Source organism: Anopheles coluzzii, chromosome 2, assembly GCF_943734685.1.
Source record: "Anopheles coluzzii chromosome 2, AcolN3, whole genome shotgun sequence".
In the NCBI taxonomy this organism is placed as follows: domain Eukaryota; kingdom Metazoa; phylum Arthropoda; class Insecta; order Diptera; family Culicidae; genus Anopheles; species Anopheles coluzzii.
Window position 1 is genome coordinate 39,259,894 of NC_064670.1, and position 23,503 is coordinate 39,283,396.

Genomic DNA, 23,503 nt, shown 5'->3' on the forward strand with positions numbered 1-23,503 from the left:
AGAAAATGGCCAGCATCGTTCCTGCTGCGAAAGGTGTGCGAGAGCCAAAGTGGAGAGCAAATGCGATGCCGATTTCCTACCCCAAGCTGTTCCAAGCGGGAGAATCCTGACCCACAACAAACCCGTACAGCGCACACACACACACAGCTACCGTTTGAGAAAATGGGGAAAATATGCACGGAGCAGCCAATCCAAGGCGAGAGCGCCCGAGAGCGAAAAAAGAGAGTGCGAGAGGCACGTGAAAGGAAAAACCCCGATTTTCCTCCACCAAGAGCGACAGGAATGTTGTACTCCCACAATGCTGCTGGCTGGTGCTCCGTGTGCATGGCAGGTAACGCATGGTAACGGAGATTGCAATGTTGCTGTGATTTGAGCATCGCTCTGCCAGCGAAGGAATCTCGACCCGGCGTCAGTCTTGCTGTGAACGTGCGACGGTTCGGCTCGAAGACGGCTACGCGATTTCGCGGACGTTCGCGGCACATTCGGTGGATTCGGTTAGACGAAGCGTGTGTGTGTGTGTGTGAGTGAGAGTGAGCCTTAGGGCGAGTGGGCACGAGATGATCGTACACGTACGCTGATCATGGGCTGATACTACTGTCTGGTGCATACTTTCAAACGCGTAAGTTGGAAGAAAAATAGCAAATAGCACACGAAAATATCACTGTCAAGGATAGGGCAGTGGTTTGGTGGTGCTCGGCGGGAAGATTAACAAGGTGGAAGGAAGGAGTGGAGTGCGGTTGTTTGAAAAATAATAACGAGTCAAGAGTCAAGAAATATGCTGTACTGCAGCCATCTGTCGCTACATTCGAGTGTGCCAATGGGATAAAGTGCAAACGCGTAAAGTAAAAGTTGTTGCCTGTCCCCCCCTCATTGTGTGTATGTGATGTTTGAGCATTTTTCAAACATGCTCCCTATGAGTATGTTCATGCTTCCGTGCGTGCGTGCGTGCGTGTTTTGCAAAAACAAAACATATAACACAACAACAGCAACAACAACAAAAAAACGGAATGCTGTAGCTGTGCTCTCAGCAACTTCAGCCACGATCACATACGCCAACCGCGCAGCGTCGCGTGAATATTGCACTGTGTGCTAAAAATAAATGAAGCAGAAGGAATTCCGCCAGCGTCTTGCCAGCCGTGCCAATCCCCTCTCCGTTTGCTCGGCTTGACCCGCAGGGGCCACAGCCGGCCCCGAACCCTGGGTGCAAAAAGAAAATAAAATAAAAGTGAATTTTCATCAACCATCCCTTTTTTCCGGAAGCGAGGCACCGAGTTTTGTGGTAAACAAAATTGGGTCTATTCACCACAACAACAACATCAGCAGCAGGACACACACATACATACATGCGCACCCTGTAGCATGGTGGTCCCTGGTGGTTGTTAGTAGTGCTTGCCGCGAAAAAGGTACTTCAGTGGCTCGCTTCCGGTGCTGTGTTTGATTGTGTGCAGGCCCGCGGGCGCTCGGTGCGTTCCAGCTACGCCAAAAAACCGCAAACGGATCCAGGGCGGAATCGAAACGTACTCTCCATCCTGCAGGATGTGTGGGACTTCCGAGTGCTATGTATGTATGTGTGAGTGTTTGTGTGTGTGTTGAATGGTGTATGGAAACAGATGGTTGGAGCGCAGCCTGTGCAGGCAGCATCAATAAAAACAACCCCGATAACGACCAAATAATAGAACGAGCGCCCAAAATTGGATTATTAATTTGGCGAACGGCAGCAATAGATTAACAAAAGATAATGTGTGATAGCGTTGAGTGTTAATGGGTGCAGTGTAGTGGGTAAATATCCAACGTTAAAGCAAAGTAAAACGATGGTAAAATATGAAGCGAAAACAGACGTCCGAGTGTGTGTAAAGAAAGGAATTCCTTTAAAAGAAAGAGGATTCAATCTCTTAGAAAAAAATGTGAGAACAGTGTGATTAAATACTCGTAACCGGCATGCAGTTTAAATTAAGGCCAAAATCAACACGGTTTTATCAGTGTGCTTCTTTTGACAAGTAACATAAAAGTGACGAATCGCGCTAACATTACCCGCACGCGTTCCCTTTGATGTTCTGGTGCGTTTGATATGTTTGCTCGTTCGAGATGCAATTGTTTGTCTACGGGAGTTAAGTTCGCTTGTGTATTCGTTTAATTGCATTTTGCGCTTTTTATCTCTCTCTCTCTCTCTCCCTCTCTCTTTCTCTCTCTCTCTCTCTCTCTCTCTCTCTCCCTGTCTCTCTACATGTTTTTCTCTCTTTCAAGCGATTGAAAATCGAATCGATGAAATGTATCACGATGCTGACTTCAGAGGGTAAATTTAAAAGGAGCATAACGTTCTTCTTAAAAAAATCCACTCCCTGCGTTTCGAAGGAGTTTTTTTTTTGTCAGTAATTGAACATTTTAAGCAGAATTTCCATTTGCCATAATTTCGGATGGTTGAGAAATTTGGCAAAAAATCCCAAAATTGATTTGCTCTAACGAGCATTCGGTGGAAGGAACTTTTTCCCTGAAAGCCTGTGCACTGTGGTGAGAAATTGATTTCTTTGTAACCGTTTCCCCGCACGCTTGTGGGCTGGTACGGCTTTGCGCAAGCCCTGTTTTCCCGCTAGCATGCGTTTAATCAAAACGTAATTACTTCTTAAACAACCCTGCCTCGGTTTGGCAGCAGCGTGTATCGTGTATTATAAGATTGACGTTTTTTGATTAGCTTTACCTTATCTCACGATGCGTTGCCGACTCGTACAGCTCAAAGGGATAACGCATGTACGCTTGCTGTACCACTAATGGTAGTATTAGGCTAAAACCATGCTACTCACCGTCCCGTCCCGTTCACCCCACTCTGCGCAAGGTAAGGATCATGATGATGAGGATGATGATGGTGATGCGTATGTTGATTATAAATGTAATTAAAAAAACATTCCATATTTATATTCCATCCCCTTAAACGAGCCGGATAAGGTTTGAAAAATTGAGTTTACCTTTTTACTCGAGGGTTTGCTGCGACGGCTATCCGGCTAAACCCGACAGCTTGGAGCGGAAGGATAAGAAAATCCAACCTGTGGATAGGGTTATGGGACAGGGGTGAGAAGAAATCGAGTGGGAAGCTCAGGGACGCGTTTCGTAAAGCCGACGATAACCGTAATGGCGCAATAATGCTTCCACCGGCAACACGACACACGCGGTTAGAGGGTTTTGCTGATGACGTGGAAGGATCATGATGCGAATGATAATGATGATGCTGCTGCTGCCGGAGCGACACGTAGGCAAACAGTTGCAAGACTGTACGGCGCCCATCGCACAACACCCGTGGCGGATCCCCTTTAGCTAATGGGTTTCATTTTGCAGTTTTACTGCCGATGAGGGCAAGGGAGTCGATGCGGTCCCGTCGGTAAGGAGCCAGGCCTTGCCCAATATGCGGATCAATGCGAATGTGCGGGCAAAAGGAAAAGACGTTCGAATTGCTCAGTACGTATTCCGACGTTTGATAGCTTGCTGCCTAGACTTTTCCCCGTGTCAAATGTACACGTGCGTGCTCACGAGTCGCTAGCCAGAAATATTGCGAGCAAGTTTTTGGATTTCGGTGGCTCGGCCCACTCACAAGCTTGAGCGGGCACACGAACACATACGGTTCAGTTGGCAGATCTCTTGAAACAAATTTCCTTTGATTGACTTGATGTCTAGACAGGGCCGGGTTTGTTGGGATTTAAATGATTTTTCTTCACCCGAGTTGCTGGGTTACTCGGCGTCTCCAGCGTGTACCAAGCCCCAGGTACTTACCACGCGCGCGGTCTGTGGTTATATGTAGTTAAATATGAACACATGCCTTGAGCAACTTGAGGGATCAAAAGAAAATTTATGCCAAAGTTTCGAGCAGAAGGCAAGATAAACTTTGTTGGTTTGTTCACGGAGAAACTCGAGAAAATGTTGAGACAGTTTACCACTTTAAGATTGGATCCCTCGGTATACGATTAATGTTCGTTTGTTCTGTTTATGTTTCTTGGTTCGATTTTAAATGAGATGGAGTATCACTTCAAGTTTTTGAAGAATGAGTTTTTTAGCAGCACACAATGCAGAATGTAAAGTCCTTGGAGAGTCATATGCAATTAAATCAGGGTGTCGTTTAACAACAACAAGCCATACAGGCATTAAAGGGCCACAACAAAACATTGAATTTAACGAATAATAAAAAATAACTTTACCAGGATTTAATATAGCAAATATCATGTGTGTTACACCCGATAACGTTACAATTCCTTCTCACACACACTTTGGTAGACGACGGCTCATATATCCCGCATACTGTTGTCCATCAGTGCCGGAACAAAACGTACAATTATAAAATGAGACAACTTTCCGCTCGCCCAACGCAGGAAAGCATCCAGACGGGGACCAACTGTTGAAGATAGCCGTAAGTCGTACCATAAACTTTAATTGAAACGGTAATGGAGTTGAAGAAGTCCGCTTGAAGACGGTGTGGTTTAGCATCCTAGCACCTCACCCATCCCGGCGGCGTACTCGGCTCTAGGAGCTGTTTGCGGTGTGCCAGCTCAAAGCGTCGACAACAAGTTCTTCCCCCCCTGGAGGGCTACATTGAATCTTGACCAACCCAACTGGGAAAAGCGAAACACTCATCGCTGGGGAAATGGCTGAGACAGTCCCTCAGAGGGAAGGGTAAACTTTGAACCTCCAAGGAAGTGATTCCCGCCTAGGTACTATTCCGGCGGCCTGCTCTAGGGCATACCAGCCGGCGCTGATACTGAACAGCGTCTGTGCCCAGTCCGGAACAGATCGGATTTTGTTCAATCGAAACGTTCTGCATTATCTATTTAGTTGGACGAGATTAAATTCATTCCGAGCCTCCGGGGCTGGATGTGGACACATCGGGCTGTGATAGAGGTTTTGAAGCGAATTTGATCCGTCTGTGCACGATGTGTTACTGAAAGCCGTCAGCGTTTGCATCGAACAAATCGAACAACATCTTCACTAGAACCACAGCTTGAACATGCCTTAGGTCGTTGTGTATGGTTTCCCTTCCGTAAGCACGCTGTATGTTTCTAGTCAACGAAGACGCTGTGGAGCGGCGAGCTGTGTCAACTCACACGTCGTCAGCTTTGGCAAGGAGTGAAGAAGCTGATGCCGGGCACCAGCGTTCGCATTCGTCGAGCGGAAAGCTAGCCAACATGCAAATCAGTTGTTTGTTTTGTTTCTCCTATCCAACGGTGGTGCAGTGACTGCGAGCTGTTTAAAGCACAATCCGGGCCATGTTTGTTGTTGTTGCTGTCAGCCCGCCTGAACGAACAGCCATTTGGCGATAAATCGTGCACAGTGCTTTCCGGGTCGAAGTCTATCAATTGGCAGACTGGTGTGTGTCAGTGTGTTTGTGTTGATTTTGTACAACGCTTTCGACTCGAGAAATGCCTAAACAGATGCACAAATCGTTGAAAGATACGGCTCTATAAGTGCATTGTTCGAAGCGAATCGATTCTCTCTCACCACTGCCCTCAGAAGTGGGCACCTCTCCTTCACAAAACATTAACCGCTACGGAAGGAAAACGACCTGCTGTAGCTAAGAGGCATCCATTCGGATCGTTAGCAGAAAAAAGAGGTTGGCAGGAACAGGAAAAGGGCCGTTCAAAAGTTGCACTACGTCTTTTACTTCTTTTTTTCTCTCCCCATTGGTTGAAACTTCTTCTCCTGTCGGTTTATTTCTCCCGACACCCTATCGCACACAAGATATCGCCACCGAGTTAATGGTGTCTCGTTCGGTTGCAGAAAGACTGCACAATGGCAGCAGCAAATGCTCGCCCCAGCCAAGAAGTTCATCTCGGATGCTTGTCCAGTCGGTCGAGCGGTTCCGGACGGAGAGGAAACCGAACCACAAACAGTCGACTTCCCGAAAACTGAAAACGATTGAGCTGATAGATCCTCCTCTCCGTTGGGCTCATGTCGGGGCCCGTGACAGGTCGGTCTCTCGAGAACGATATGAATACAGATAATAATGACTTTTATTGTGCTTCAAACGAGAGCAGAATCTTTATTCATACAAGCATCATAAACCTGCCATTGAGCTCCCGGTGGCTGGCCCGCACCGTGCGACGCTTGTCCGAGGTTAGGGCGAGGACCAACGGACGATCAGTTAAGAACGGCTTCATTTCGCATCTTTCTTGGAAGCGGCTCCTTATTGTCGGGACCGTCTCCCGTCTGAGGAGGGAGGGGTTTCTTTTGTTGTTGGTGGTGTTGTTACGGTGTCCGCCAGCAGTCGTGCTCCTGATGTCCCAAACGGCTACCGTCGCCGATGCCGATAGACACAACTGAGTGAAACCATTCTAGCCATCCTCCCCGCAGTCGTTTGCTATTCGATAGTACAAAAAGGGTCTAGCCGACACTCTTCATTCCCCGGGGGGAGAGAAATAGGCTACGGCGAGAACTGTTACGGGGAAGGTTCAGGGGTGCGGTTCCGATCGAGCGACAGGAAGCGATTTCCAGGTTAGTGTTCCAGATATGAGGAATCATCATAAATGCACACAACTTGAATAGAGACCAGAGCGCTCTCGAGCCTGGCTAGCGTTGTTGTAGGCTTTAGGATTTTCATTTTTATGTTGTCTTGCCTTTGAACCACCGTAACGGGGCGGAAGAAATCGGGCTGAGGGTGGCCCACGGTACGGACGGCATTGTGAACGCACGAGCTTTCTGGCACCACGCGCTAGATTGATGTTCCTTGTTCGGCAATAGAGGCTTATCCGTGACATAAATGCCTAAACGGCTGTCTTCTACACCGAACCGCTCAGCGCTGTTGCTTGCGTTCTACCGTATCGTCTATTACGGAACGACAGAGCGAGCCCCGATGATGAGGGTGAAGCAGGAAGCAGCACCCCTGCCCTGACGAGTTGTCAGGTGGCGCCATTTTGTTGGTGCTATTTTCTTTTATCATCGTTTTTGAAACCAGCATTCTAGCAGGCGTTTGTCGGCAGGCAGGCAGGCGTTTGTCGTTCCGTAACGCTAGACATTGGAGAACATTGGAGCATGTTTTAACCCAAATCGGTTAGCAAAATGAAAATAGAAGCTCCGTTGCCTGCTTCCAGTGGGTTAAAAAAAACTGCGCGACGAATTCTTCACGCTTGACGATTAAGTTAAAGGTAGGTTAAATACACGCTGGTGCTATTTCCGTTTGTCGGAGCAAACAAAGCGGCGCCACCAATGGGAATGATAGAATAAGCGCATTTGTGAGGAGTTTTGGAATTCGTCTGCAAGCATCCATATAGTCTTTTGTTTGCGTGTTTAAGATCATCTGCGAGGCTTAGGATCTCTTTGTTGGAATGGGATTATCTATTGTCTGTCTGTAAAGCATTGTAGTCTCATTGTGGTAAACGGAAACCAATTCTCCAACGACATTCATAACAATTTTAAAACATGGCTTCCAAGCTAAATTGACAGGTATCGCGACACACTGAAACGATTTTATGTTTCTTTCTTACGTAGATGGTATCAACATTGGCACGCCGTTATGTCAGATGTACGAGGCTCCAGCATATGTCGTAATTATTCAACATTATCAAGGGTGTTGGTTATTTATGTCTGATCAATATTTACATCCAATTCGTAGCGTAATTAACGTTAATTAGTCAATTAATCAATTATCTGCCTTTGCATGCACTGATTGCAATCAATTTGCTTTGCGTTATTTGCTATTCCGTCATTGCTAATTGACATTGATGATTGTAACAACACGCCGGTACTTAAGTATAATATTTCTAACTTATTACGAAACATTAACACGAACCTCTCACCACTAAGAGGCAAACTAAACAGTTTCGTTAGACACATTTAGAAAAATATACATTGCAAAGCTCACTCGTCAGCAATTCACAATTCACCGTTGAAAAAGAGAGCAAACCATTTCTCAAACTAAACCATTGCACATCAAGACAAGTTTTAATGAATTCGAACACACCGTGACGCCCGACACCGTACCGCGCCCGAAGACGGATGGCGATTCGCAGAAAATATTCGCCACCATTCATTTTCCGGATCAGGATTCCCCGGCCCCGGCAACAAGCACGACCGACCCATTAATGGCTTAAAACATTAGAATTGCAGAGTGCCTACGTTCGGGGAATAAATTTGTGCCATAACGTGCTCAAGCATGCCGTCTCGCTATGCCGCGCGACCCGTGGGTGACGAGATCGGCAGAAGCGAAACCCTGCAAGCACCTTCTCTTGCAGCACGGCGACCCTTCGGTGTCCAAGGGTTATTGTAGGCAAAGATAGGAGGCGCCCTTCACGGGTGGTTGGTGGCCATCCCATCTCACGTTTCGCGATACTCGCCGGTACCGGTCAAAATTGCGCGAATCACTCTTTTGTTGTACTTCCGGCGGGCATAATGTCACGAACGCAAAATAAATCAGCATCCGCATCCGGCATCCCCGGTGCTCAATTTATTTTCCCTCGGTTCGGATCTCGTGTCAGATCGCTTTGAGTGGGGTGAGGGGGGAGGGGGAAATGGGGAGTGTGGACAGGCTGGTTGTATTGGGTTGAGTTTGTGATGATAAAGGCGACCGGGGTGTCATGGTAGACAAATTATGAATTTTCTTTTGCTTACCAATCGGTTTTGTTTTTAGGGCTCCATTCTGTTTTTTAGAACTATTACAAAATATTTATGTTTTACTAGTACACTGGCTTGGACTGAAAGTGTATAAATAACCTATACACATATTCAATTTCAAACAGATCTCAGCAGACAAATCAGGCTTCTGAGTTGAAGATTTCAGCAAATGACAAAACCAAAACTTATTAATTTCTTTAAATTTAATTTTAAACTTATTAATAATCCCATTTTTAATTTGGAACCCCAACCTGGCTCGACCAACATATACCAAATTTAATCATAAACTTACGAGGATTTATTTCACTGTATGGTAAACCGCTGAGTAGGAAAGTAAGAGTTTTTTTGCAATAATCGAAATTTAATGCTCTTCTTGCTACAATTAATCTTTTATTCAGTAATTCTAAATCTTTAAATCCATTAGCAGAATCGAAACCAGAAAGCGATATTAATACACACCCAAAAAAAGAGGAGTATTGGGGATGAGGATGCAACTTTCTTCCATGCAGAAGGACTGCTGTAACGATATTTATAATACAGCAATGACTCCTTAAAGACGCTGTTTTTTTATTTATTTTTGCTGACCGTTACACTTTTTCTTACTGTTCCGCGGGCTTGGTAAATTTTTTGCAAGTTCGACATTGCTATCTCTGTTGAAAAGAAAAGGCAACGGAACCAATGGAAAGAAAATCAATAGAACGCTTAATCGGTCATATTTCTTCCATTAAACCCTTCTCCGTAGTGGCGTTTTTCCTGTCCCTGTGAAAATAAGTAACTTAACCCAAGGTCCCATCGTACCTGCCATGCCACAGCAAACTTAGCTTCGTTAGGTTAGTGGAGCATGAGTTATGCAAAAACTGCCAGCTGAAAACATAAACCAGAAAGTTACGTTGACAACGGCAGTATGCTTCGGGTTGAACAGTCACCAACCCAGCATAAGAAGGAAAATACAACAACAAACAATCATCCCTTTTGTGTGCAACCGATCTTGATCGCTAACTTTTTCCTTAAGACAGACAAAGAGAGAGAGTGTGTGTGAGAGAGAGAGAGAGAGAGAGAGAGAGAGAGAGAGAGAGAGAGGGAGAGAGAAAGAGAGAACCAATCGTTCGTTCCGGTTTCCTGAAGCGTCGTTCAAACGGTCTGTCCTATTTGGTTTGCCTTCTTAGCTACCAGCTGATTCATCGCGCTGTTTACTCTACACAGCACTACCACCCCATTTGAAGCCCCCTCCCCCCGCACATATTGCTGGCATTTTTCTTTGTTTTATCTTTTCGTCCTACCCGGTTTAAAACCGTTCTATTCATTTATTCTGGGACGGTGTGGCTTTTGCTACTTTTAAATTCAAATTTTTCCCACAGCCAGAAAACGTGACGAAGGTTAAAAATCGAGCACGCCGTCAAAGGCGGGCGGAGGTAGGTAGGCCAACAGGGGCTAGTCCGATTTCGTTCGGTTGGCGCACGGACCGGAGTTGTCAAGGGGTCGCATTCACGAAGTTTATGCGCCCTGGAACGGCTCACGGGCGCACGGTTTTCATCCTTTTTCGGCGGTTACGGACCGTTTTCTGCAAGACGTTGCTCGAATAAATTAAACTGTTTTAATTAACTTTAAAACCGGTGGATCAATGACACTGGACAGTAAGACAGACGCGTCTATTCACACAAAACACACAAGTCACACGGGCGGAGGGGGCCACATTTCTCATCACCGAATAATGGTGGTGCTGCTGCTTTACTCACCGGGACCGGCAAAGAGGTGAACACGAGCGTGTGGTGCAAAATTAAAACACTCCTCACCCGCACCGAACCCTCCCTACAGTGTGCTCTGTTCGTGTATGTGTGTGTTTTTCTTTTCTCCCCAAACCATCTCAAGACATTCGGGCGCCGCTTGCCCGTTCGATACAGTGGTGGGGGTCGCCTTTCGAAAAGCTGTGGTGGTGATGTGGCACAGCAAAACAATAAGATGACAGACGGGTGTTTCGTTAGAGAAGTCAAAAAGGACACTTGCTTCAGTATTAACCTTTTAAATTAACTGAGAAGAGCTTCGCGAGATAGGATCGGTGGTGCTATTTAGAGAGGAGAGAGGGGGAGAGAGGGAGCGAAAGCACACGGCCACCAACCGGTCGGTTCATCCGTTCATTCTGGGCTGTGAGGATTTGTGGCCAATTTTGCTTGCTGTGCACGTTTTTGCCTTCAGGGTTAGTTGTGCGTGCGTGTTTTCTCGTGTGTCTTTGTCGAATGTTTCGCTTGCTGTTTGTGTGTGTGAGCGTTTGATGCTGTTTGGCACAACAATTTATTCCTTGCAGCAACTGCTGGAAGGGCAGCTGAAACGATTTGAAAGTGAACCGGTCGACACACAGATAAATCGTGCGGAAGAGATTAGTAACGCAGAATGTTAATGGTATGTAATGGGATGGACCATCATCTTGAGGGAGGGCGAATCGTTTACTGTGGAGGGGTTAACATCCAAGATAACACTGAGTAAATAATGAACGTTGTTGGTAATTGCTCCGAGATTTGAACCGTAAAATTATTTCAAAGTGAAAAATACTTTGCTCTGTGGAGACTGTTTTTTTATTTAATTTTACATTCGATAAGCTTGGACTGGTGCTACTATATTAAATAACAAATTTATTATAACACGAGAGTCTATGTAAAATAAAATTGCAATGTATTTCCCATGAGAACGATTCCCGCTACGTTTCTTATACTTGAAAAAGAAACGAATTGCAATTAGGGGAGAAAGTTTGAAGTATGTTTTCCATACCGCACTCGACCCACTGACACCATTCAGAAGAAAGTGAAGCGAGCGCTAGAAATGTCGCCTATTACCAAAATTACATTTCCGTGTCGTGTAGCACTTGTTTGAAGTTGAAACTTCACAGCCCAGGGACAGTTTAGGGAACGTGAGCGTGTGTCCTTGATTTGAATCGTGAGGATACCAGCAACCACCGACAAACATCATTGAATCCGGCATGGTCCAAACTTCCGTCCGCTTTACACGAACACTAGGCAAAAACCTCGAAACGTATCGCGCAGAAAGCATTTCGCGAACGGGACAGGACACGAAAATGAGAGAAAAACAGTAATTAACTTAATTAGTGAAGCATGGCTGACTTCGAACTTCATTTTATCTTTGTCACCGGCTAGGCTTGTGCTTGCGGTCCGTCCGGGTTGCGCGACGGTCACAAATCGGGGTCTTGTTGGATTACGAGTTTGTAGCTGGGTCCTGCGATCAATGCTGGAAGTAATGAAGCTCCCGTTGGCGGAGAGCAATTATGCGATATGCGGGAAGTGTTTGTCCACTGACTTCTGGGCTGCCCAGACACCCTACTCATTGTCATTGTTTCAAGGCCCTTTGGCCCAGAGAATTTCTCCATAAGCAGTAATGTACATAATAAATGTCATCTTTTATCCTAACACAAACTGGCGCTACAATTCGCTGCACTATGGATGCCAACTATCCACACACAAAAGGCGGTAATTTTCCCTCCAATCGTTTCCTGTGATTCCGTGCTTCCCAGCGCGGGAGAGATAAGCTGGGGATTTTATCTTCCACAATGCAAACGGATTACCTTCCCATCTTGAGCCGACCTCCCCCGGAGGCGATGATCAATTCTGAAAGTAATCAAATTTTCATCAACTTTTAAAATCGTCTCCCGTTCGTTAATTTGATTGAAGTAAGAGCTTCTCTGCTGGGCAGTGGACTTTTCATTGTTCACGCTTTTGTGACAGAGTTCCGGTAAACCTCAAATAATGCTTAACTGTCAATGGGCCACGAAATAATGGCAAAGCGTTTGGGTGAGGTTACGGTTTTTGTATTTCCAAATTGTTGTGCAATTTGTTTTCCTTTATGTACACAATTTCGTTCGAAGTACTTTTCCACAAATTAAAGTTTATAAAATACTTGCAAGGCTTGTGAAAAGACGCGCTGGTTTTGTACACGATTGAACGAGGCTCGTTTCCCTTCCAGACATATTTGCTCAATTTAATGATTGCGTTTTTTTAGGATAAAGGGTTTTTTTTTAAAGAGTTTAAACAAGTGTTTCACAAATACGTACATTGTTTTAGAAGATACATCAACAAACAGCTAAAAAAAATGTATCGCTTTAAATTACTCCTTGCATGTCAATTACCGTCAATTACTTATCGATTGTAACTTGTTGAGCTATTTTTGTTTCAACGTTCCAAGAATATTGTGATTTTCTCACCCCATTCCAGAGGACGAATACTTACTGATTCTTTAACAGAAAGGCTGCTAGTACCCCACCCTCCTTTCATTTATTTCATAGTTCAACTTTACCAACTATAAAGTTCGCTGACCCGTTTTTCCAATACGTGTCTCAGTGCCAGAATTCTCACGCGTCTGATATTTGCTGCCCGTTTTGCCTTCGTGAAAGGAATAACATATTTCCCCCAAGACCGCATTAAGCTTTCAGATGCTATCAAAGCTTCGACATCCTCAACCAGCTCGCAACAAAACGCTCGCCGGCGCCAAAGCTTAGCCCCGAAATGCCAAAGATTCACTATCCAATTTCGCTGCGCTCAAAACCAATACCCACGCCGACTCGAGAGCGGAGCGCTCGCAAGCATCTCATTTCTCGTTACCATCAAAGTCACGCACGATTTTCACGTTCATTTCACGCTAAAATGAGGCAAGCGTCGTATCAACGCAAGCGAGATGGTATCATTATGAGCGAAATGGGGCAAGAAGCGAGGCAAAACACGTGCAGGGACATCAGGGTTGTAGCAGGACGCAATTCTTCCCTCCTTTTGTTCTGATCCGATTGGCCTTACGGGCTTCAAACTGTCGGCCGCAACGCAAAGTCGTTTGGTTTTACGTCAGGTTCTCATCACCACATTATCTTTATTTGTGATGAAAGCTCGATTCAGCCACGGGGCACTAAGACCGGATTAGGAAACGCAAAAATCGACTGCTGTGTAAACTCGGAAACTCGGCAGGGTTCTTTTGTTTCGCTTTTTATTGGTTTCATCAAAGCTTTAAATACTTTTTTATGTATTTCGAATAATTGGTTCTTAAAGGAAAAAACACGTAATAATAAGTTTCACTGAACTATTTTCGAGGATTTCGGACAATAATGCAGACGTTTGTAAAGTTCTTGTCTATTAAATCAATGCCGTGGTCTATGATTATTTTCATATTATTTGATCCTTTTTGGCCTGAATCCGATGCCGATCAAGGCATACCTTTACCACTCTTGGCTTGGCGATCTGTGACTTGAATACGGTCCATACGGGTCTTGAGCCCATGACGCGCATGTTGTTAAGTCATGTGAGTTAACGACTGTACCAGGAGACCGTACAAGAATACTAATATGTACTCTAGTGTACCAACTTTAATGTAGAAAGTAATCGTTTTATCATATTACCTTGTTCATTTCGGTTAAAAAGTTGATAGTTTTATTCAATTTTACTAATTTTATTCTACTCTTTATCACTTTATTTAAAAGTGTTACTTTTAACACGCAAACTATTGTTCTTTTTTCCCCGAACTAAAAACGATGTTAGTTTCATGATTTGAGAAGCATTGCAATTTTCCAACCAGTATGAAAAATATAAAAAAAAATCACGCTAGTTTATACTATCAGCGCAATTTCTTCTATTTAATCAATCAGTTCCATTTAGTTTTATTGCTTTAAGAAATTTACTTTGATGTTGAAAACTAAGACTGACTTTCAAATACATATAGCGCTTAATTACTTGTTCACTTTTCCTCTGCAAATAACGATATCACCCATGTACCGGGCTCGTGTAGTGTACGGTAAAAGGAACGGTACGGTACGCTAGCTCGTTACGTGTGGAGGCCCGCTTACAGGACTAAAGCCGTTTCGTAAAAGGCATCGCCCGTGCCAATTCCGCCGACCAGGCCAGGCCAGACTCATGCGGCGCTCCACAAACTAATAACAATTTAATTACACTGCTACACATTGCTGCTGGACATTTGCAGCCATTAACATTTCAAATCTGAATACAGTATTTGCCACCCGGTTGTGTGAAGAATGCTCTCTACCTACCAAATGCAAAAGGGCCTTTGTTTCATGGGGTGGAACCCCACACACAGGTTTTTGTGTATTGTTACCTTCTAAATGGTACCGTGCCGTGACAAGCTCGAGGAGTGCACTAGAAAAGTGCACCCTCCCACTAGAAACGTCAGGGCGTGGCGGAAATCGCATCGGGTAGGTTAATTAATGTCAATCAATAAATGATAAGCAGCCATCAAAAAAGAGCTCGCTGCGTAACTCATTAAACATTCATCACAGATTGGTAGCATATTATGGTTAGATGTTTTGGCCCTGGATGGGTGTACGTTTGCAAAGAGCTTGAGCTCGGTGTGTTGGTATGTGGTAATTATTTATTATAATAAAGTGTTACGATTTCAAACCACAAACATGTTGTATAAAAAGTAAATACGCCTGTTAGCTTGTTGTCATTTAGCAGCAACCATTTTGAAGCTCCATGGTTTCCATATTGTTTCATATCATTTCTTTGTTCGCGCAGAAAACAATGAAAGACTGTTATTCGTAAAAATAACATAAACCGCCACAAGCAAAAATATTGAATGACTATCAATTATATCATCATGATCTACGACAATGCAATTAGCGAACGGTGCACAACGTTCTTATTGTTCAATTTTCACGCAAAACTAGTCAATACAGAAGGGAATTTTTTAAATTACAATTTCTATTAATGAACAATACATTGGTCGCAGTACTTTCCTCGTATGCATTGATTCATTTTGCTTCTGATTTGTGACATTATTGGTAATCCAATTTCATTTGATGTTTGATGATATTGGCTGCATCCCGTACTAATGCACCATTTGAAAGTACGCTATTCGTTTCCTTTGATTTGATTTTAATTGGAAACGATCGAAAAAAGAACTATAGCGGTTTCTATGATCAGTTTATTGCTTTTCCAGAAAGCTCTATGTGCTGATTGGCATTGCTTTTCGGGGAAGCACTTAGGTGGATGGAATTGGAACACCGAAAGTGATGTTTTATTTGCATTTTATAACATCCATCCAGGATATTTAAAAGAAAAACTGATAATTAACAAGAAGGATATTGAACGCATGGATTTCTATTGCCTCAAACTTACAATGAATTTAAAACTTTAACTACATTGTACAAGAAGTATGTAAGTATACGAACATGATATTTTTACTGTTAATCATGAATTTGTTAATTCGTTCTAGCTCTTATCAATCTCAACTCATACTGGCAAGCTGCACGTGAACATTCAAAATCATAAACTTTGGTAAATGTAACAGAAATCATATTGGCTTTCCAGCAACCGTTCTGACAGCGCTAATGTCATCACGGGACAGCATAGTTGATTTACGTCACGTTAAAATACCACCAACTGCTTTGGAGAAACTCAGCACAAAATCGTACTGCAACGAGCATTCTGCCCCTGAACGACAAGTGATGTGCCCGCCACGTCAAACGAATCCCAACATACGATTACAAACTGCCTTTTTTGGCTGTTTACTCGATCCGAGCACTCGCTATGTGTTGTTCAGCGACTGTCGAGAGAAAAAAAACACATTAACGTACACGGAATAGGAATTATACTTTTATTCCTAAAAGTTCTGGCGATGCTATGCGGCTTGCTCTTTGTGTGCGCCATGCTCATGTATGATCAAATCAGCAATGCTAAATTTGTGACATGATACAGGCAGCGGCTGATATGCTGCTATCCAGGCATTAGGCATGCAAATGCTTAAGTGCTATACATACGCACATACGCATGCTTTTTATATATATGTGTGTGTGTAAATTCGCTATCATTTGTGCGAAAATAATATTCCGACTCACCCACACTGAGCGCCAAGCTTGGAGTAGAGCATGTGCACGGTATTGGAGCAAGAATATGGTTGCCACGCATCCAGGGGATATCTTCATGAGCTCCCAAAAGACTAATTCATCATACGCAGCGCGTTCAGCACCCACCACAGCGTACACGAACAAATACGCTCTTTTTGCGGGCAGCATGGGTGCGATGAACTTTTTGGCTCGGCCCGTTTTTTGCACATTTTTGGTGTTGTGCGTTTTGCTGTAGTCTCTGTACAACATGCGCAAACTGGGCACGATGGCTTGGCGCGCTGAAGGTCAAACGCATGGGAAGTAATGTAATAATAAGAAAATTGAAAACATGGCGCCTTACATGCACATATCTCTCATGCTCTGCTGTTTCGCCATATTCACTTTTTTTTATTCATGGTGTGGTTTTCTTCTTTATCAAATTTGTGGCTTCTTTCCTCTTGGATTAACTAATTTGCAAAAGACATTTACGTTTCGGGGGCGTACAGATGTATTCTGATAAGACGCGATGGGTAGAGCACAATAAGCCGAATGTGTTTTGGTACTGCCACTGTGGACGACCGTTGACAGTGCAGGATTTGTTACAAGTTTCAAACAGTAAAATTTTCTGAACACTGTTACCGATGCGAATATTTTTAAAATAATGTCAGAAGAAACAGAACTTAAGAACATCTTTATCACAAAATTATCTTCTCATAAATAGACAACTTTTTATGCAAACGAGGTTCTTAGATCTTGTGGTATTAAAGCAATAAAGTTTACTGTTTATCGCACTTCGATGAACAAATAGACGTAGAAAATCAATCAAAAAGCCACATGCTCTGTTGGTAAGCATGCTTGAATCGTGCTTGTCTTGTTTGAGTGTACAGTGTAGGCAAATAATTCGGTTAGTCAAGCTCCTCCTGTATTTACCGGTTGAACCAGGACCCTTCGTACACCGTGCTCGCAATATCGCAAACAAACAAAACACCAAGAGCTTCTAGGTGTTGGCAGTCAGAAAACCATTAACCGCTCCATCATCTCGGTTGTTATGGTGGTTTTCGTGTTCATGTTGCTCAAGTTGTTTTCTTAGACAAAAACAATAAGAAAATCCGGAATGACCATTCGTTAGGCGCGTTTCTTTGCGCTTCCTTTGCGTAATATCTTCCATGATCGAATGTGGTAATATTGTTTTCCCTCGAACACTACGACGGTTGGTTGTTTTGTCTTCACGTTCATAGTATGAAGCAAAATGTATTCGCAGGTCAGCCTTTTTTACCTTTTTGTTTCGTCTAATTCAACCTTGATCACAAACAACGCCAAACTTTTAATGATCTTCATCTTACGGTAAGAAAACAAACCGGCTTGGCGATGGTTACAAGAAAATGATCAATTTGCCTCCTCAGTGCTTTTACGGGTTAGGTGTTTGGGAAGCTTTAAACGCATCGAAAAGTATGAATAAAATTTAAAAAAAAGCATTCGAACACACATTTACATAAATTTTAATTAAATTTAGGTAGCGTTTTCCATTTAAAAAATAGACAAGTTGGGGAGCACATTGTACTCTAAAAAAAGAAAATACATATTTTCAAGCAATATGCGACCATATAAACCATCTTTACATCTGATACCATTGAAATTCCAAAAGAAACATTATAGACTATACGTTCGATAACTAATGGAATAGTACAAACACAAATTTTATCTTATTTAGAGTATAACACAAAAAGCAACTAATTACAAATAATTATTTTTGTTCTGTTTTCAGGAATGGTTATACTACAATGGCAATATACGATACCTTAATAATTTTGTTTAGTGGAAATTAGTGTATCGACAAACGAAATTATGATAAAGCCGTTCCAAATGCATCAAAACACTGACAGTGAAACCTAAAGCACTTCACAGGGCCACACCCAGCCTGGTAATGAAAACGTCACCAGCCATTTTATGAAAGTGAAAAATTTCGTTGCATAAAAATCGATCATTAAATGTCAAATCATTACCATTACGGTGAAGAAGTAATTATAGATAATTGTGACACACAAAAATCCGTTAATTCCAGCAATCAGCTCCCAGGCCGGACGGTCCAAAGCCGGTCAGGCAGAAGCGGTAGCAGCAACATCGCCTGGGACGTTTAATCATCGCCCGGTTCCGGAGAGTTGATGCGATTTCGCGCCTCGTAGATGCCATTTCGTTACGGTGCTGAATGCTGAAAATGACATTTAATGTGGTGGAAGTGATCAAGAAGCATTAAAAAACGGAAAATTAAAACCCATCGCTCCGAGCGTGTCCACTGTTAACGGCAGCGGTAGCGTGCCATTTCACCGAATGGGAAATTAATTCGATGCCGTTCGGGTTTGCTGGAGTGAAGTAGTATGCAAACGAGCACCCGGCACCCGGCAATGAGGGAGACCAGTGCAGTGACCGTACCTTGAAGGGCCGTTGGAACGAACGCTGTCATAATACAATGAAAGCCGATCGTTTAAAAATAATCTTAATCCCACCGCGTGGATGTGTCACTCCGTAATCTGAGGGTAAAGTTGACCAGCGCAAAACAAATTTTGTTGCGGTCAAAAAGGATTAAAGTGCAGTGCTTGAACGGTGGTGTGAAAGGTGTCGAGGAAACCATAATGTGTGAAATGTGCAACACAATCGTGCGTTGATTGGAGATGGAAGCAAAACCGTACCACAGTGTGCACCGGCTAAGATGTATTGCTTCAGCATCCCATCGTGTGGAAGCGGTAGGAAGTGATAATTGGAAGTGAATAGTGCAATTGGCCACGTTCTGTGCTGTGCAGCCCAACCGTTGCACAAATAAATGGTGTCCGTGCGCTTTGGCTTTGTGCATTGCGCGTGTTATACTTTCGATAGTGCAATGTGTAGCATCGGTCGTGCTGGTCGGTTTGTTTGGGAAAGTGTTAATCGTTTCGTTGTTGTAAATTAGTTCAAAACCACATTGAAATGCATGTGTACCAACGTTCACAACACTGTTCGTCCCACCGAAATACACACAAAACACAAGCCGTAATGGAATTAAGACAGGTTAAACCATTGTCAGCAAACTGCTGCAGCTGGATTATTACGCTAATGATGCTCATCGCGTCGCCATCATTGCTGTGCGCCGAACCCGATACGCAAATATTCCGCGTGGACCCGTTAGGTAAATATTTCCTTATGCCCGTTCAGTCATTGTTCTGATTAAATGGTCACCTGATGCACTGTTTGTCAGAAACAGAACATCATGCAAAATCAGAATTCAATCGACTAGTTCAATTTCCACTGTAATATTTTCCACGAAATGACAATTGCTGTAGAAATGGTATCCCCACAACAACACTTTGTTCTTTCCCATTGAACGTATACAGCTACACACACACACACACACCTTATTGTATCGCAATTTTAACCCATTTTGCAAGCACTCGGTACCATGATTGGAATTTACTTCCAAGCTCAGCAAGCCCTTCCCAAAGTGGACCACAACTTCAGAACGAATGTCCGGCGTTCGATTGGGCCGCCATCGCCCGTTGAATGCAACAATCGATGGAGTTCGACGACGTAGGCAATGGGCATGATTTATTACGACATCAATACATGAATGATGGATCGGACGATACATCACCGTCATTATCATCATTATATTTGATGACGCGTTGCGTCGTTCCAACACACCGAGCACACCCAGCATCACACGCAGTTCCCGAACCTGACCCGACGCATATCCCTTGAGCCGTCAATCCATTATATACCTATCAATTATATGCCGGCTTACCAGCCGGGCTGCTGCTGCAGTAGATAAGGCGATCGAACTACACAAGGAAACATTGAATTTCATTGCCTCGTCCCATTTACTGTAAGCGATGTTTGCTCAACAGTATCCTACCTATTTCACTGGTTGTATATGGTAATTACGAACAGCATTTAATTTCCATTTGTAAACACTATTTGTGGCATTTGTTTGTCACTCGTTCGTTGTGTTTGCCGTGTTTGAATTGTTGCACTATGCTCAGACCGAATGTTTTACCTGACAAACTTTATAATTATTTCAAATGCCTTCTCTTTGTTGGCATATTCATTCATTTAATCAGCGCCATTTATTCGGTTGGACTCGGACTAAGTGCTTACTGCCAGATTGGATCGAGAACTTTACCTAAGTGAGGTTAATTATTTTCCACAGCTGACACAAAACACCCATCGGTTACGGTGGTCAGAGCGTTGAAGAAATTACCGACGACAAGTTGGAAGATTTAAATTGACTTTAATTTTATGCATAGAGAGTCCCCATTCGCCGCTACCAAAAAAGACACCGTCGCCCAATCTGGCCAGCTTTGTCCATCGGTCACCACTGGACACGCTGCAAATTGGAAGGAATTTGATGCTCCACCCTCACCAGGGCACTGTGTATGATAAAAGCAATGCTTTCTATCCTAAACTAACCAAGTTTGGCTAACCCGAACCCCGCAGGACTGTAACTTGTTGAAGCAGGACTTTCAAAGGGCGGCGTCGTAAAACTTACACACAAACTCTCATTTCAGCGCTCAAGAATGGGAGAGCGGAGGGTGTGGAGCTAACATGGACACAAACGGTGACCGTTGCTGTTGTTGCTGCGTGTGCAAAATTATTTCAACAAACTGACCAAAATCCTTTCCAATTTTTAGGGGCAGAAAAGTTTTACGGATGAAAAAGTCATTTACCCGGGCCTCGGCAAACCGGGTCCGATCTAATGCATATTTTGGTATGTGTGTATGTATGTGTGTTTGTATTTGCCGACTGTTTTTCCACAACCAATATAGAAACTGAACGGGAAAGGGAACTTTTTCTTCACATCTAATTCATTTAGCAGTTATTCCTGCGAAATGCGAACGAATATTTGCTTCAATTTGACTGATTTTTGGCCCGATACGAACCACAACGTTCTTTTCCCATACGCACTTGAGAACTGATGAGTGTGTGTGTGCTTCTGTGTGTGTATTTGTGTTCTCTCTGCTTTCAATTTCATAGAATGTTTGCTAACTATTATGCGAGCCGGACCGAGCTCCTGTGCAAACATGGCACACTTTCACGAACATGTGTATCCTTTGAGCTTTGACTGTGGAAATATGCTTAAACAGCAACAAATAAAAAAGTTCCTCCGTGTGTTGTGACGCTTTCTCCGAGGCTTTGTTTGCGTAGGGCACGAAATAGAGAAGCTTGTTAAAGGCTTCGGGCGTGTTGCTGAGGCTATATGATACGCTTATCTATGTTTGTACTGATTGTGATGGTAGGCCGATAATGGGAAATTTTGGTGCAAAATAATGCAAAATTCATCGCATTAAACAGCAGTTTTGTAAAAAGTTGCAACGTTTCGTCCTCCGAAGTAATCATCAAATATGTACAATTTGAACGGACGTTTCTTTGATGTATGAATATTTATATAGTTTATAATCAAATATGGGTTTAACAAATCATGAACATTCTGAATTTTTAAACACATCAACTGAAACGAACGAAATAAAATTTCTCATATTAATACACAGTTTCAAATGGTGTTTTGCTCTAAATTAAATAAAATGTACGCAAAAATTGCTTTTTCAACAAAGTTTTCAGTACAACCAAGCCAGGATAACATTCCTATTTTTTTAGGCAAATTTAGACACAAACCTTCCCATGCTTTAAAACACAGAAACAGTTAAAATCCCTTTTCCGGTCTTGGTGTATAAGAGCTGATGGGAACATTACTCATCCAACGGTGACCAATGGTACAACCCTTTTTGCCGAGTAGAGACGAGAGAACGTTCTAGGACTCTAGCCATGGCCAACGCCAATCGCACTAGATCAGATGGTGTCCTTTTTTCGGTTCTAAAACTGGCGGTACCATACGAATCCTAAGTACATGGGGAAACACTTTCCAGTGGGAAAGCGTGTGGAAAGATTGCACCATGTCTGCATGATATATCTTCCATGTGCCTGGATTCGAAAGATGACTTTTTATTATGTTTGAACTGGACGCAACCATAAAACAGTAGAGAAGCTGGCCCCAATGTCCCCTCCTTTTTTTGGGGAGCAAATCCTGAAGCTTTTAACTAGCTGAAGCAAGATTTTGTCCTTCTCTCCAAGGCCCCACCAAACAACTAGCTGACCCAATCAGTTTTTCTTTCCCCTTTCCTGGTTTCGTTTATTTTTTTCTTTCTGCCTATCATCCCCCCCTTGAAGTCAAAAGAAGAGCGAACGGAGCTGCTCGCAGCACTCCCGATGAAAAGTATAGTTTTGGGGTGTGATCCCAGCGGTCTCAACAGTGGACCAAACTCGATGGCCGGACAGTATGTGGGGGTGGTGGAGGATTGATTAAATTTACGATGCCATTCCAAAAACGGCAACACCCACTGCACTCCGTCCGATAAAGGATTATGGATTAAATCTACTGCCGCCACACATTTTACCATGTAACTGAATTATGTAAATGGACTCTCGCTCCCGTTGTCGTGCCAGCGTTCAGCGCAGGGGCTCCGAACGTTTCATTTTGGAGCGTCGTGCAAAAAGCCGTTGCTGAAGTGAAGCAGGAAGTGAAGATTCCCTGAACCAATGGCGCTTTATTTCCGCACCGTATGCTAGCGAGGCGGGAAATGGGGCGGGAGGTTCCGCGCAGACAGGGAACGATGGAAACTTACTAATACCGGTCGCAATAGCTCCAATGAAACATCATCGGACTGATTCGTAGAACATTCTGCTAGCTGCTAGTTTTCTTGCATCTCCCGGAGTCTTCCCCGGAGTCGTTAAAGCGGTGTGAGTGCTGCCAGGAGCAAACATTGGTTCTAAGCCCTGTCAAGTGGCGGCTCGTAAACCGGGCGCCGGATTATCCTGTTCGTATAATTCAACCGTACAAGCTTCGACGACTTACGCTGACTAACAATAGGATTACAGATTATTATTTTATTCGACAAAATGTGTCGCACGTCCGATAACTTTTGGTAGACTTTATACCGGGACACATTTAAAACAACAGTTATTGTTTTCGGGAAAGTTTCAGCGAAGACAATAAGATAGGTAGGAATAAATAAATTGGAAAAAAATATTCTAAAACGAAAAAAGTGATGCAGGTTTGATAAATCAAACGAA

At 43.5% G+C, this 23,503-nt stretch overlaps 1 protein-coding gene across 4 annotated transcripts in view; it reads left to right on the plus strand.

The window, feature by feature from the left end:
- The first annotated feature begins 322 nt into the window (after positions 1-322).
- Positions 323-23,503, plus strand: part of LOC120949847 (protein eva-1-like) — a 90,895-nt gene continuing 67,714 nt past the window's right edge. Inside the window, exons 1-3 of one of the 4 annotated variants that reach the window (XM_049605414.1) lie at positions 323-619; positions 2,690-2,830; positions 18,174-19,568. In XM_049605414.1, coding sequence (XP_049461371.1) covers positions 19,370-19,568 — 199 coding nt within the window. In that variant the 5' untranslated portion in view covers positions 323-619; positions 2,690-2,830; positions 18,174-19,369. The remainder of the gene's footprint in view (positions 620-2,689; positions 2,831-18,173; positions 19,569-23,503) is intronic. The other 3 variants (XM_040367411.2, XM_049605415.1, XM_040367412.2) reach the window with 3 other exon arrangements.